The sequence below is a fragment of the Dermacentor albipictus genome, chromosome 10 (genome assembly GCF_038994185.2).
Source record: "Dermacentor albipictus isolate Rhodes 1998 colony chromosome 10, USDA_Dalb.pri_finalv2, whole genome shotgun sequence".
Lineage (NCBI taxonomy): Eukaryota > Metazoa > Arthropoda > Arachnida > Ixodida > Ixodidae > Dermacentor > Dermacentor albipictus.
The window spans coordinates 58634170-58651108 of NC_091830.1; the positions used below are offsets into that span (position 1 = coordinate 58634170).

Genomic DNA, 16939 nt, shown 5'->3' on the forward strand with positions numbered 1-16939 from the left:
AATTAACAAGCCAGTTAGCGACAGTCACTTACTTTGCATCTGTTGCACGAATGAGCACCTGTAGGCAAGAGACAGCGAGCTTGCACTCATTGCCAAAAATGCTGAATTTAGCCCTCAGCAGACCACCCAGCTTGCAGAACAGGCTGCGCAAAAAGAAGTGAGAACATTTAAGACACAGGTGTGACCTCCAGACTTGCATTGTTTCAAGCTTAACACAATATGGAGCACCTGCATCAAGCTTAAGATGCATGCTACACACCTTTTATGACCATCGATAAGATTTGCGTGTAAAAGTGGAGGTTGAGTTGTCCCCACCAGAGTAGCTTTGAGCTACAGCGAAAACTCGTATTGGTTTCTCAGAAGCTGAAGGAAAGCTTGTGATTTGAAGGAAAATTTGCCCCTGTCTCAGAATCGAACCTCATACCAACGCCTCACAGTTGCTCTATAGTTTGAGCTAACCAGGAGGCCAGCATATAGATTGCAGCACAAGGCCACATTATTCAAAAACTTGAAGCACAGGGACACAGGATATGGCTGGCTGTAAACAGAGTCAGGGTGGCTAAGACACAACTCTTGCTACTTAACCTCATGCTGCTAATTTATTTACTTTTTAATTAACTTATCTTCTTCCATTCGTGGCCTGGTATAGTGTGATAAAATGTGAAAGGCAATACGTGATTGATGGGCTCCACAATTTAGGAGAACTCTTGATTCACAGGTGCAGCTGGAAGTAGTGCTGTTGCATTCTCCAGATGCACAGAAAAGTACCAGTGACAGTTGCTACCACTTGTTTGTTACAAAACCAGGTTGAAGACACGTCACAAAATAAAATGTACATGTGCCTGGTGCTTGCGAGCTCACTCTAATAGCGAATGTCACTGTCTGCCATACATACTGCTTGTCTGGAACAGGAACCTCACCAAACAGGATGAGACGTCAAATCATTGAGGGTACAGGGGGCAAGGAAATTTGCATATTTTCCCAGCACAATGTGAAGGGTGCAGTCCCGTTGAAAACTGACCAAAAAAATTCATTTAGCCTAATGTTGGACAAAAACTTGTCAGCCTGAAGAAGTGCATGATAAAAATAAAATGAATACTTGCCTGATGTTTGTTTCCTTTAGTCTTATGCAAGTGAAGGTTTAAATTGATGAAGAAGTGCGCTTTTGCTAAACAGCTATCATATGGTTCTGAGATGGCTGACAAAACCAGTTTTCAAATCATCTGGCATTAATTATGCTGAATATTAATTCAATTGCTTATGAAAAAATAAACACGGCCATTGTAATCTAGTGTTTTCACTTCATTTGATCAGTTTACACTCTGATATTACACACTGTCTCCGATGTGAAAAGAAAGGCTTGTGTTGGAGACACAAGGCTCTCGACCCTTTCTTACTTAAGCATCTACCACAGAGCGCCTCCACTAATCGATAATGCCAAAACAGAACCGTAAGAAATTACAGCAGGCATGTACATAAAAGAGACAAACACACGATACCACAAAGTGGTATTTGGACCCAAGTGGCTAATACTTTCACATTTATTATTTTCTCTAACTTCTTGTAGCCCTGCCAAAGCTGCATGAACAACAGTAAAATATTTACCCTTACCCATTTAGAAGTATGTCAAATTGAGCTAGTTAGTTTGGATTAATCTCCTTAACAAAGCATGAGCAAAACCATTATCCAGGGGTGCTATCTTGTACACGTTCGATAAGCCGACGTTCGGTTTGACCTCACGCAATTGTCCAGGTCATGCCGGTGTTGTGGCGTAGGTCAATCTAGGCCAATTGCATGAGGTGAAACCGAACGTCGGCCTTTTGAACACATACAAGAAAGCAGCCCAGAGCAGCATTGCGATCCCAAAAGAGCTCTGCACACATTCAAGACCCAGCACGCCCTCAACGTCAACCCACCTTGCGACCATCTCCTTCTCACGTATGGTGGCCGTGCCAACTGTGGAAGTGGCGGTAGGTGACATCAGGAAGAACGCCCGGTGAGCCACAAACACCTTCTCCATCAATGGCAACACCACCTGGATAAACAAAGTGTGACAGCATTTCTCAGGAAAAACTGATAAACACAGAAACACCCATGCACAAGGAACCACACACAAGCTGTGCTTGCTCTTTATCCCTTGTCTCGTGTAACTGGGCTATCATCAATATATAGGCAGCTTGCCAGTTCTGCCAAATGAAAGTGTAACATGCAGATTGTTTACTAATAACACCACGGCACAGACTGCTGGGTTGGAATTAATGAGCCAGAGTGCTGACTTCCATTATGACTACCGTGGCATATCATCTGGACCGCAGTTCAATGGGAGCCAAGCAAGCATATTTGAACCCCCTCCCCAATTCTGCTTTGCTGTATTGTGCATCTTTCTGTGAAGTTGAAACTTTCGAACAGAACAATATAGTAGAGATAGTAAGGTTCGCTTTTCATTTCTCCTAAAAAAAAAGCATTTAGACAACGGAGGGAGCTTCAATGTCCGTGCATCACGAAAGACAGTCTGCAATCAGCAACACATTGTGGCAATTCAGTCCACTTAATCCTGCAGAGGTCAGGTGGCACTTCCAGTTTAGCTGACGTTTCTCAGCTATGTCGTGCGCATAACAGGGCATCCACACTTAAAAGGACACAACCATGGACACACCTACTTTCAATTGAATGCACAGAACTCTATAAAGATGAAGATACATAAACCTACATAAAAGAGCCAAACAAACGATAATGCAAAGTAGTATTTGTACACAAGTGGTCAATACTCTTACATTTATTATTTGCTCTAACTTTTTATAGCACTGCCAGAGCTGTATGAACAACAGTCAATGGGTCATGTGTCTATTAGTGCAATGATATGAGGTCACTAACAACCACAAATGTAATACTTCCTTAGAAAGGTTTAAGAGAAAATTAAAACATTCTTTAACTATGGCTATTCCCGTCTGCCTGTGAACATTTTCTTGTGTCAGCTTATTAAACTGTTGTACTTTGATACGGTTACATATGCGTTTATTCTAGCCTTTCTTTGGTTTGCGCTGTTTTATTCTAGGCATTCCTCTCATTGTACTTGCAAAGGAGGTATCACATAAGGTGGTTAAACCCTAGGACCTGCTCCTATATATGCACAACACGGTCGACTTTTGTTAATTCGACCTTCATGGGACCAACAAAATTGACTGAATTATCTGGTGGGTCAAATTAAACACGATGTAGAAAAAATGCCAGAACACATTGCCGATTCATCTGGCAGTATTTGCCCTATCCTAACACGCCCCCGAATCAAACATGTGCTCACTTTTTATGTGCTACAAGCAGAAAACTAACGTAGAAATGACATTAAAGCTCCTAAACAAAGTACAAATCATGCAATTTTTAGTAAAAAAAAAAACCTGGCAAGAGTCTATGTGTTGCGCAATTTCCTTTAGTCAGCCTCGCCACCTGATTACTTAAGAGTAGCTTTGCCGCATTACATCCGTGTTATGCAGAAAAGCATAAGAGCAACGCAAAGGTGGTTTTGGTTGCACCGATTGTACTGCTCACACAATTTTCAGCCCAATTTTCCTAGGGAAAAGAAGGCTCGCATTATAATCAGATAAATCCCGTCCCCACACGTTGTTAGCTATGGTTATTGCTTGAAGATTCTCCTAGCGTAGGCCAAAAATAGGCACTTTCAATCAAAGACAATGTGTGTTCAGTGCAGTCACTGTCCCCTAAGCCCCGCTGATACAGATGCTGCCACTAAACGCATCACTTTTGGGGACACCATAGGGCCCAATCACGTGCGTGCTGATTTGTGAAGTTCGAATGATCCACCGAGGCTAAATTTAGGATTGAAATAATAAATGTTTGGGCCCAATAAATGCATGGGCACAGGCCGGGCCCTTCGGTTGGGATCAAGTTAACTGGTTGAAATAATGGAAGTCTAGTGTATTCCTATTATGTGCGATTGAACATACAGACAATGAAAATGTGAGTAAAGGGCTTCGAGTAAGGAGAACGGAAAACGGAATAAGCCTTCCTTCCGCCCACCTTGCTGAAGAACTTGACATCCCGGCTGGAGGTCTTGAAGCTTGTCCGGCGGCTGAAGGGCACGCTGGGCCTCAGAACCTTGAGGTTTATTGCAGCCATGTCCAGGTACTGCAGCAGCTTCTCCAGCAGGGAGCTGGCAAAGCGGCGCTCCTGCCCTGGGGCCTGGCCTTGCCCGGGGGCCTGTGGCTCCTCGCTCGGGGCCCCTCCCCGTTCACGGCGACGCAAGGCCTTGCTGCACAAGACAAAGTCGCAATTCCCGTAAATGTGCGAATAAATTTCGCCAAGCTCAACGAGGACTGAAAGCTTTTAAAATACGTCAAAACTCGGCATCAGTTGCAAGGTTTCTTTAACCACCAGCGAATATAGTGCGGGTCCCTGAAAGCTATGGAAGAAGCTTTAATAGGTAGTTTTAGCTTGTCAATAAACATTTTTTTTATGGACTACCTGGTAAGCAGATGTGTGCATGGCAGTAGCGATGCTGGCAGCGGTGTCTTGCGATACTTTGTTCAGCTACAACGTGTTGGAAGCACTTTTGTGTTACCTGAGTGTTTTTGTAAAAGGAAAATAATGAAGGACTCCATATTTGCAGACACGTTGCTGCCTGCACTTTGAGCCAGCAGTTATGTACAATATCATACGCCACTGCAATAAAGCTGTCTTTTCTGCGGTTGTTCTCCGCACCCCAAGATGGCACCACCAAATAGGCTGTTCATACACATCCCTGTGATATCCCGGTATTTCATAAACTGCAATACATTTACGGACAGCCTAAATGTTTCAATGTTTCCAATGGTTGTAGGAAGCTCAATGGTGCCCTGCGTTTGCAAATCCTCCATGACTTGCCTTGAAACGCGGTAGCCCTCGTACTGAAGAAACTTGAGGAACTCTTGTGCACGGTCTCGGTTTTTGTGCTTCTCCCGGTCAGTGAGCAGGTCGTATGGCACCAGCTGTGCATGTATGCCACCACCTGTAGACACAGCAATAACAAAAGATGAGTGCGCAGCCTACATTTTACAGAACAGAAATCTCAACAAGAACCTTTAAATATCTATAAAGAAACATCAAAAAACGCGATGCAAGAGAACTGTAGATTCAATACACACCAACAGCGTCCAGCTCCTCCTTCATTTTCTTGGCCCAGATGTCGTGCGTGTTCTCAGCCAACCGCTCAGACATTGTCTGAAAAGATTTCGAAGTATGGCAGTTGACACCTATCTTGTTATTAAATACTACATCAACCTGCACGTCAAGAGGGCCCTGTAATATCCATGATTTTAAAAAATGCACATCTTTCCTATTTTGATGGCTGTAATACCCTCTTTTTGCCATCACAAACATGCTCATTCATGCCTAGTGTTGTGCATAGAGCACTACAACATTTGGACGGTCATTCACAATTAAGGGACATCTTTTCTGAGGTAAACTGTTTTTTTCTGTGGACTAGTGTTTTCTGTCATAAACTCACGAATGTTCTGCTCTCATGTGCAAACAAAATGGCCAATAATGGTTTCCACATTCAATGACCATGACAGGCACCAGGGTGCAAGAAATGCGCAATTTGAAGAGTTGTGCAGGAAAGGGCAGCAAGACAAATAGAGAGAGAGGTGAGCAATAGATGCTTCAGAAATCTCCACAGTGAAAAAAGTTTCACAAAAGGGAGAAGTTATAATTCGCTTAAAGTAGCAAGCTTTTGTAGTATCGTGTTGCATTTATACATAGTTGCCAACCTGGGAACAATAAAATTCAAAAAACTTCTGCAGTGACAGCTCTGAGAAGAGAAGGGACGGGAATATCATGCATATCTTGGGTACATATGCACTTCATTAATGATGCATTAATGAAGACTTTAGATGCAACTCTAAATACAGCAGGCGCACGCAGCAGCAAACTTGAAGCAGCAGAGACTGACAAACAACACATTGTTTTTCAGTGACTTCTAACGTTGACGATATTGCCTGGATCAGGAAATTTCTGCATGAACTTGATCGACTCAAGTATCCCTCTAGCAGCCTTTCACCATAAGAAGACCAACAAGGTGAGGTTCAGAGGCCGACGAGAGAAGTGCATTGCAAAAACTAATTTTTCATTTTTTGCCGACTGTGCTCTAAGACCAACTGACCGTGCTTTCAGCAGCATGCAAACTCAAACAGCGGTGCTTTCGACCCGGCAGTGCGAATGTGCAGTAGCTGCTGCTTCTGTAACTCGTTGCGAGTATCATATTTCTGCACGTATAAGTCGCACAAAAAATCATTTAATTGAGCAATACAATTGAAGTACGAGTTACATGTGAATTTTGTGTCCAGGTGTGGCTTCACAGCTGCAAAAATTTTGCCAGTGGCCTCATTGCAGCCTACGCCACAATGCCATGAAGCCACACTTCCGGAACAAGTCACTAATGCTAGCTCAGTGCAAATGTAAATTATTTGTTCAATGAGCTTCTTTTAACTCTGACTCTGTTATATTCAAGCAATTTTTCGGGTTGCTTTGAGTTACAATTATTGAGATTGAGCTTACTTCTTAACAGTCACTTGCCTTTATAGTCCCTTCCATTCACCTTTACCAGCACTCAGTCACACTCGTATTCCCGTTCACTCCCACATCACCAAGCTTATTGGCATTCCCCACATGAAAATGGGCTCTGAATTTCCAGCTGGAAATGGTATTTCCAGCCAGGTTTCCAACTGGAATTAGCCCTTCCAGCTGGAAATTTTCCAGAGCCAGCTGGAAATAGCTGGGAATGGCACTTTCCAGCTGGAAGTGGAATCCACCTCAGCTGGTCTTCGAGCTGGAAGCAGCACTTCCAGCTGGAAGTTTTCCAGCTCCAGCTGGAACCAACTGGATACAGCATTTTTCAGCTGGAAACAGCACTTCCAGCTGGAAGCAACTGGGTAGAGCATTTTCCAGCTGGAAGTAGAATCTACCGACTGGAAAGTGGCAGGCGTAGAATAGCGGGATGGTTCCCACTTGCATTAAGACATTTTTTATATCTGCAACATGCCCAAATTTAGTCCTAGGTGGTGTTTGTATCGGAACGAAAGCTTTACTCTTGCAGCGGCAAAAGTTTTGTTTTTCTTCGTTTGCGTTGTGACAGCAATTGTAATTAATTGCATGAACTGCATGGAAATGCTCATCACTCAGGGTACCTTTGATCGCGATCGGGCCTGATCGGAATCGATTGCAATCGAAAGTGCCCTGTGTGATCGAGTTGCCAAAAAAAAAACATATTACCAGGAAAACCGCCACTTTTATTGAACCTTACTTGTAGTAGACAAAAGTGACGCGCTCCTGATCGACACTGTTATCTTGCTGCATTGTTGACGTCATCTAGCGAGGAGCTTGCCCGATTGGTCATGATGAGCCGTTGCACACACAAATGGCTAGTGTTTACAGCATAGCAATTCCTTCCCTGGCTACCAAAAAAAGAGCCCTAACATGTGGCACCTTCAGCAGTTATCAGGCTGCAGTGACCGCTGCTCCTATCTTTTTCTTCCTGCGCAACGCCGCTACAATCGCCGCCATTTTTGTTGAATGCTTAGTAGCTTTAGTCTCGTATCTTGTCTTGATGTGCTCTTTTGACACTAATAATAAAATAATAGGCTGGTATTGCAATATTAGTAGTTCGCAGAGAAGCTCGGATTTTTATTTGAAGCAAACAGCAGCATTACAGATGCAGGCCGAATATATAAAATGTGACGACGCCACAGTGCCCCCAGTTTCGTACAGCACATGGCGGCAACTGTCACATAGCCGGGCAGTAAGACAACGTGAGACTCTCGGGTGTGCGTTAGTGATTGATGAACAAGTTTTATGAGGAGCCTGCATGATCTTGCACATGAAGTAATTCTTTTTAAACAGTTTCTTCTCTGGACGGCGTTACAAGTACAGGCAAGCGGATGTCAACGGTTTCTATTGCTGTAATATGTGGTGTTGTGGATTCACCAGTGCGGATCGAACAGCACCGTTTTCTCCAGCCCTGATTCTACCATATCGAGGTAATTATTTCACTTGTTTATGTTTTGAACGTAATTAATCTTCATTTTTATCCTGAAAGTTGGCACGCTCGAGCATGATATCATAGGTCCGTGCTGTACGTGATGTTCGTATGCAAGGTGATCATTTTTGTTTTACGGAATTTGTAGAATTCACCTGTGGCAGATAGCATAATTAATGTCGCTGCGCTGAATTATTCGAAGAGGTACGCGATTATTAGCACGCAAAATCGCAACAAAACTTCAGCTAATTATCAAAAATTGACAAATAACCTTCTTAACTAATTACCTTGCTGCATACATTGGAATTAACGAGTTGTAGCCTGTGAGTTTGCAAAATGCATCCACTTTAAATGAATTTCCAGAATTGCGCCAGTTTCGAGATATTATTTTCCAAAGTGTGAGACGAAATAAATAGGCGTTCCAGCTACTTTTGTGCTCCAATGCATAAAAGAGTGTTTTGATAAAAAAGTAAGTAAATCAACAGTGCACATTTACGGCGAATTTGACGACGGATATTTCCAACTGGTGTCATTCTGGAAGTTAAGTCCAAGTGGATACGCTTGGCAATCTCATCGGCTACAATTCGTAGATTGCTATATGTGCTGTAATGTAATAAATTAAGAAGTTGTTTCATTTTTTTACAATTAGCTGAATATGTGTTTCGATTTTTTGTGCAAGTAATCTCCACCTCTCTGGAGGGTGCAGCTCAAGGACTAAAATTATGGTATCTTCAACAGGCGATTTTTAAAAATGTATAAAAACTAAAAATTATCATCCTGTATATGCGAAGTGCTTGCCAGTTTGCTTAAGCCCCTTTTGTCTCCAATAGTCCACTTGGAAATAGTGCCATGCAATGTCTGTGCCCAATGTTGCGCATACACCTATGAAATACTAGTGTGTATGTGTCAATCTGCGCAACACAATATAAGCACATTTATGGCGTGCTTTCTCTGCAAGTGCGTGTTTGCAAACAGGCATTTAAATTGGTGCAAAACGACGATAACATAAAAAGACTGTCCCTCAAGCTCCTGCGTTATGCAGAAGATAAATGCTTCTTGGGAGGCTGTTGAGTTGCATCACACGCCTAGTTCAAAATACAAGTGAGCTCATTTGAACTCCACTTAGACTAAAGCTACAGTCAACGGTGCTAAGCAATTTAAGAATCACTGCATCGCTTCTGCAGCTCAGGTTGAGAGCCTTGCGAGAGCTCAGGTCGAGGCCTTGCGCCACATAAACTGTAGAAGGGGCTGTGATGAAGGTACACTATGGTACTCTCCAAAAGCTGTTGATACAATCCATCTGATTTTGGTAAAGGTCACTGTTTACTAGAACTGAGTGGATTAAAGTCATGACTGTATTAAATTTCACTCACTGTGTTTGAATATGTCTTTCAGATGGTGTACAAGGAGATGCAAGTGTATTCCACATCTTGAGGGAGATGCAAGATATGCTTCCGCGATCCTTGCTGCAGGTGTTCAAATAAATGATTTAAAGTTTCAGCACTGTGCTGCGTTGGCTGTGTGTATTTTGACTGGACCGGCTGGTCCTGCCGCCAATCACATTAGCAACTATAACTGTGACTTGCGACAGCGAGCTAAGATCCATGCGAGCTCTGGCCAGTTATTATCCTGCTTGATGCGAACTTACACCCTGGGATTTCACTTGGGCATGACTCAACACCAAAGCGGCTGGTCAATGGTTTAAAGCTGGAAATGTAGCAGGAAGATTTTCTGGCTCCAGCTGGAACCACTGAGCCTTCCAGCTGGTAGATTCTTCCATTTCCAGCTGGAATGTCTACTGGTCGCAGCTGGGAATGCAGCAGATTCTAGCTGGAAATTATGTGGTTTCCAGATGGAATCTGCACGCTTTCCAGCTGGAAATTATGTGGTTTCCAGCTGGAATCTGCATGCTTTCCAGCTGGGAATAAAATTATTTCCAGCTGGAAATTGCGTCGCTTCCAGCTGGAATTTTCCCAGCTTGGAAACATTTCCGGTTTCATAATCCAGCTGGGAATGGAAATGATTTTCACCTGGGTCCAGAGGCCCATTTTATTCACAGGCCAGCAGAGCCTTGACGTTTTAAGGGTTCATGATGACCTCAACTTGTCAAAAGTGATAAAAAGTGACAGAATTTGAGTTCCTACCACACTTGCATACAAACGGGTGCTATGACCATGCCACCGAGTCATATCACGTAAAAAATGAGCCATTATGGTAGTTCTTCTGAAAAAAAAATTAAACAGAACCCATCTCATTATTACTGTTGACAGTGATGCATTAGCATTGAATCAATCTGGCCACATGAAGTATTGCCGACATCGAAACGAGTTAAATACGAGGCACGCACTACAGCGGAACTCCTATTTCACGCTTGCCAAAGAACACACAAAGCACCTGCCACCGATTGCTTCAGTATGGGGCGACCACGGCCCCGCTCAGCCATACCATATGCAGCAGGTCAAGTGGCCAGCCTAGTGCACCCACCCGCCTCCTTCAACTCCCCCCACCATCTTTCACGCAAAACACTGGGGGAGCAGGAAGATGGTACGTATTGAGCCACCATCATCGTCGGCTCATCCTCGCACGCTTTCCCTCGCATCTACAGCATGCAGAGCCGCAGGGCACAACAGGATCTTACTGCACTTGGGACTTCGAGTGGAATATCACGACGACAGCGACGTCGGAAATTCGAGTGGAGTGTCCCTGTAATGGCTATTGCAATGGAAACACGAAAACACATAAGAGGGGACTGTGAACAAGTGCTCGGTCTGCTTACCATCATATCCTTGTTGAGTGTCAGCGTTGACATATCCACAGGTGTTGGCATGTAGGCCATTGGTGACTGGGCTTGCTGCATGAGCAAACGAGAGACATAAAAAGAGGTGAAAATGCATAAGTGCATACACCACGATGTCCATTATGACCTTATCAACAAAATTTACCTTTTTAAAGGAAAGGATCCTGTATGCTTATCACAAATGCGGAACAAACATTGGGTCACATATCGGGAGACCAGCCTAACTATGATCCTCGTACAACATAGGAGTGTGCTAAAGAACTGTTTGTATACAAGGAACTGAACTCTTGTCCTGGAGCTTTGTGGTGTTCAGTCTAAAGTGGTCATTCTGTTATGCAGCCATGCTAATGGCTACAATGGTGTCTGCAAAGATATCTAATGGGTGAAATCGTGAATGATACTGACTGCTGTAGAAAGCTCGGCCTATTTATTTTATGCGAATTGGCACAGTACAATCAGACTAAATCCATGAACATAAGTTTGGTAAGCTTGGCCCCTCAGCTGACAAACCTATGTTGAATACAAATGCTCTCCGGACAACTTGCATGACACTAGAAACCACCAAGTTTAGTATAAGTGCCTCAAGCTAAAACCTAATTGTTATTAGCTTTCATACTCTACGGAATCACATCTATAGAGTAACCGCTCTCTTTCTTCATTGACTTCATTGACGCTTCTTCATCCTTAACTTTGAGCAACGGTAACTAGAAAATGCAGCTTGTTTTCCAAGCTGAATAACTGACTTAGCATCTATTACTGTATATTACTGCATATATTATTATTGCAAGCTTCCATTATAGCAGAGATTATGTACCAAGTAACCACAAAAGAAAATTGCTGAGCAGCTAACCAAAATTAGTGTCAAAGGAACGCTTACAGCTGCAATGGGTGCATTTGAGCGCTGTGATGAGTCGCTTAGCTCCAGCTTCCAACCGAATGCCAGGAGAGCCTTGAGGAGCTCTCGAATGGGGTCCCGGTAGCGTTCTTTTTCCTGTGCAGGCCATGAAAACAAAAATGATTTGAGCCAAACACACACGTCTCAGCAGCACTGAATCAACAGCTATAACTTAATAAAATGAGAAATTAACAATATAATATTATATTCTTAAATATTACAAATATTTAATTTTTTTCACTTATCTCTTAATTGTGAATTTTTCTGTATTCGTGGCAGGGTTGAATTATTTGAAGTCATCCCTGAATCCCTGTATGTGAGCAATTTCAGTAAAGCCATTTGTTCATTTTGTAGCTGCTTTAAAATTGTAGCACATTGCAGTTCATACTATTCATACTATTTTTCTATGACATATGAACGTAGTACTGCTCCTACGGTGCTGTTTCTTTGCTTTCTGTACATTGGTTTGCTTTAATGTATTGATGTGTACCTTGATTTTGAATTTTGTAATCTCTCCTGCTTCAGCTGCCATAAAGGTTTGTGACAGTTTTAAATAAATAAATAGATAAATAAATAAATAAATAAATAAATAAGACTAATGTCATATTCTTGGGATTTTAGACTGCATTATACTGGCTGATCTGAATGCAATGACAAGTTCTTAATCTGTAAGCTAGATTGTAAGTTTACTGCCTATGGCCGCATCAATAGTCTAACACAGTACTAAGTCAGCTGTATATTTCCCAGACCATACATCAACAAATGTTCTAAAGGACAGAGAAAGCACGAAGCACAGTGAGTGTTTCTTACATAGTCAGTCAGCAGATTGTATGGCTTCAACCTTGGATGGGTCTTGGCTTCATCATTCCAGCGTTCTCCATACTGCCACCCTCGCTCGAGCTGGGAACAAGATGATCACGTCAACAACAAATAATGACAAATGCTGCCTTTCATTTTTCACTAGGAACACATGGCTCTAGTACTGCCAGGTCAGAAGGCACATAAGTAAATGTGAATGTGCAAGTGCGCATGCAACTAGCCATGAATTGACTGAAGTATCAGTACATCAGAGTAAAGAAACCAAAAAGTAAAAAAAAAAAACAAGCGCAGCTTGCGCTAGTGGTGCAAGGCTGGAGTCAACAACGGAGCTTGTGATCACCTAGCTTTTACATGGCTTGCCTAAGTTGTTTGTAGGCTTTGTGAGGTTATGCCAGGTTTTTCTAAGTTATTGGTGGGCTTGGCTAAATCGTTTCTTGGTTTTGCAAGGTTATGGTAGGCTTGGCTAAGTTGTTCCTAGGTTTTGTGAGGTTATGCTAGGTTTTGCTAAGTTGTCTCGGCAGGCATGCTGGAAGTTCTCGAGCAGTCGCAGGCCGAGATTGCTTTCTTGGCAACGTGGAGCATTCAGGTGCCGACTCTCACGTTCCCTGGTCTGAAACTTGGGATCCTCGACTTGGCATCGCCTCTTCTCAGCCGCAGCTTCCGCATGGCGTTCTGGATCAATTCGGCAGCAACGCATCACTTCTCGCTTGGCAGTATGGTGCTCTTCCTTGTAAGTTGCTTCTTCTTTGGGCATACGGACTTTCTTCAGTCTTCCCATGGCAGCAGCATGTATGCATGGAGTAGAGGAGGCGAGAGGTGTGCTGTCACGCCGGCTGTTTCGAGCTTTTACTCGCCTGTGAAGACACGACTCCGCCCTATGTGCGTGGAGTGTGAGGAAGTTACATAGCTCGGTGCTCTCGCAGGTGGTTGCTAGGCAACGTGAGGCAGCGCATAGCTGAGCTGAGTTTTCTGGTAACACTTCACGGCGGAACTAAAAGCTTGAACAGCTACACTGTTAAAAGTGTACTACGATACCACTGTGCAACGCACCTTCCAGTTAGGAACTAAAAGATAAGCTCAACAACAGGAAAACACTGTCTTCAGCATGTGATAGGTAACTAATTACTGAGGCCCCATTGCAGTTTAGGAACAAAAAAGATAAGATTAAAAATAAACATAACGCAGGAACGGTGCAAAATGGGTGTCGACTTAAAGCAGAAAGGCAGCATGTATACAAGCCTTCCTGTCCACCTGGCGAAAAGATTTGAGAAGGGCAGTATAAAATATACAAAATAAGAAACGATTACATGGAAATTTTGTTCTGTGATTGATTAGATATCTAGGAATCGAAACTGATATTTAGCAAAGTCACGAACCAAAAGAATGCATAAATCACCTTTCGCATTGCCCAGGCATCATGGAAGTGCTCCGAGAAGCGCTGCACAATGCTATTCAGGTCCTGGTTCAGCTGAACTCTGGAGACAAAGCAGGAACAAGAACACAGAAAAAATCAGATGAGGAATTTGGGATGCAAGCGCTGTCATTTTTACTATTCTGTGACCCACGGTCTATAACACTACGAGTGTCTTTATTATGAACTTGTACTACCTGATACAAGAATAAAATATCTCAAACTTTCAAATATATTCACTTCTGGCCAAATGCATAAAGGATGAAAATGGTTCTTAAAGCCTACAAGACAAAATAAATCTGTAAGGGTGAATAAAATGTCTGGTAATTCAACTCAGCTGGAATTATCTAAAGCATAAATCGGTCTCAAGTACTGAGCACTGCTGTGCAGAGGCATTGGTTTGATAACACACAGATTAATAAATAATTTTTGCACATTAATCGGTGATATATCTTCCTGTGCTGCTTGAATGACTTCAGTCATGCCAACAGTTTCGTTTCTAAGTCGCGTTTATTTAAACAACTCCAGTCACACTCTTGGCATGCCTGTGTTTCAAGTGAACAACGATCTAACAAACGCAGCCTCTTGGAAAGAATTTAGTATTCACTTTCAATTCAGCGTTCTGCTTCTTACTCCAATATGTATCCGTATGATTCAAATTTGAGTTGACTTGCAACATTACTATATTTACACTCAGTTAGTTTGAATTTGTTACAACTTTCGAGTTCTATTGTGCTATACGAGTCAGTGTACAGTCTTGTCTACATCAAGCTTGAGTCAGTGGCTTGGAAAACTTGTGCCCCTGGCACAGGCATGCTTTTAAAAATAATTGAAAACGAAGACAACTGAAACTCACAAGCTCAACTGGCTCGGTTCCATGAGACTGCGCAAAGAAGCCTATAAGGTTTGCAGCTTTGTATTATAATTTCTTTCATCCAAAGTACTACTACTACTAAAGGCCATCAACATGACGGTATTACGAAAGGGAGAGTCATATAATGCCGGTATGGAGCAATTCAGCTTGCATAGAAACAAGAAAAAAAGACAAGTGAAATTGTAATGCCAAAATAACAGCAAAGTGAATAAAAAATAATAATGCATCACAAACATTAACACAGAATGAATATAAAACAAAACAGTGCAAGCAATACAAAAGAGGGTTTACACGAGCCCTGTCAAAAGAAATGAATGTATATAGGTTGTGAAATTTATAATCTAGTTTGATGGCAATGCTTGATGGAATGCCATTCCAGTAATTCATTGTGCATGGTTAAAATGACATTGTATAAAAGGATGTGCGACATAATGGATGTGTTATCTTGTTTGGATGGTGCTGAAAGACCGCTGCTGATTGAACGAAGATGTCATCATGAAACGATGCATTACCATAAAGCTTGTGAAAGAGCGTTAAACATGAAATTTTCAATAAGTGATAAATCTTCGATGTCTGCATTTGTTTTTAAAGCTGTAATGCTTGTGCAGCACGAATCATATGAAAAAATATGGGAAAAGAAAACTATTGGTCTGTGGTTTCTGTGGTCTTCAAAAGCGCAACTGTGACAGACGAGTCGCCTGTGACAGAAGTGCACCGGTGACAAAAGTGTACCGGTGACAGAAGTGTACCGGTGACAGAAGTGCACCGGTGACAGAAGTGCACCGGTGACAGAAGTTCACCGATGACAGAAGTTCACCGGTGATGGAGGGTTCACCTGTGAGAGATGTGTATGTGACACCAACATGACCTCCTGATCAGCTACACATAAAATACACACACCCTGCAGTGTTCACTGGTTCAGGCACATAGGGACCGGATGCTGTGTTCTGCTTGGACCAGTCCTCCTCATGGCCCTCGGTCAGAGAGTAGTCGGGTGGTAGTGAACAAGCTATGGCCGTCAGGCATGGCAGCGCCTTGCTGAACAGCTCTGGGTCATACTCCTGCGGGAATGGTGACAGAGGGGCAACCATAATGAGTCATTCCTCGTTGACACTGATCATGTTCGACAAGAGATTTTTTTTTTGAAGCTGCAGAAGTAGAACAGCCGCGTATCTACCTCAATTTCGCCCAAGCACTATTTCAAATGGGTCCAAAGGCTCGATCTCAAAAGCTTTAAAAGGAAACACATTATCCCCAGTTCGTCTTAACCTCTTCTAGGTAGCTGTGATTTTTTGACATGTTGGTTTTAAATTCATAAATCAGGACAGTACACCCAAACAAGAGAAAGCTGAATTATTATGTGTGATAATTGGAGTTGTGGCCTCTGCAATACTAACTTTTCTAAAGGCTGCCATATACGCAAGACAGTTTGCCTTGAAAGAATGTACAGTCAAAGGATGTACAGTCACGAAACGTATGGATATGACGCACTCTTTTGCTCTAGGAGCCATTTTCAGTTTTCCGCATCCAGACCACAAGTACTAGGCTTGTGTGAATATTCAATATTTTCGAATATTCGATCGAATCTTATGCTATTTGATTTTCGCTTCGGCTTGAATTTGAGTATACGAAGTTTTCAAAGCATTCGAAACGAACAAGTATACATATCCTTCTGCGTGCAAGTCGCACCCGCAATTACGACGCCTCAGAATGAAAGAAAACGTCTGCATAAATTACCCACAGAAATAAGTACATATAACGACTAAATCTTTGCAACAACAGTCTCCATTTACAGATGCATGAATCGTCCACAATGTATATTTGGTCAGTGGTTCAGTTCCCCATCTCTGTGGCGACACTGGTGATGTTGAATTTCGCCCTAGGTGTAGTTTCACGACAGCATGAGCGGCGCTGCCGTGAAACCACACAACTCGAGGCAAAATTCCCATTCACATGAAGCCATTAGAGAGCTGGACCGCTTCTGTGAATAGATCTGCATCGACGCAGCACTAAACTGTAACTTTGGTGGGCAACACCCAGAGAAACCGTGCTGGCTGAGCCCAACAGCAAAGGCAGGTGTGGTGGTGGACAGCAAACCATCGTGGGAATCTTGCTGT

The 16939-nt window shown here is 42.7% G+C and overlaps 1 protein-coding gene across 6 annotated transcripts in view; it reads right to left on the bottom strand.

Moving 5' to 3' along the window:
- The window catches only part of RyR (Ryanodine receptor), a 340296-nt gene that overhangs the window by 99403 nt on the left and 223954 nt on the right, over positions 1–16939 (bottom strand). For all 6 annotated transcript variants that reach the window (XM_070526816.1, XM_070526813.1, XM_070526812.1 and 3 more), the window contains 10 exons: positions 15723–15883; positions 13934–14012; positions 12529–12618; positions 11701–11814; positions 10803–10877; positions 5139–5214; positions 4879–5002; positions 4036–4267; positions 1917–2035; positions 33–143 (listed from right to left, as the gene is read on the bottom strand). In XM_070526816.1, the coding sequence (XP_070382917.1) occupies positions 33–143; positions 1917–2035; positions 4036–4267; positions 4879–5002; positions 5139–5214; positions 10803–10877; positions 11701–11814; positions 12529–12618; positions 13934–14012; positions 15723–15883 (1181 nt within the window). The remainder of the gene's footprint in view (positions 1–32; positions 144–1916; positions 2036–4035; positions 4268–4878; positions 5003–5138; positions 5215–10802; positions 10878–11700; positions 11815–12528; positions 12619–13933; positions 14013–15722; positions 15884–16939) is intronic.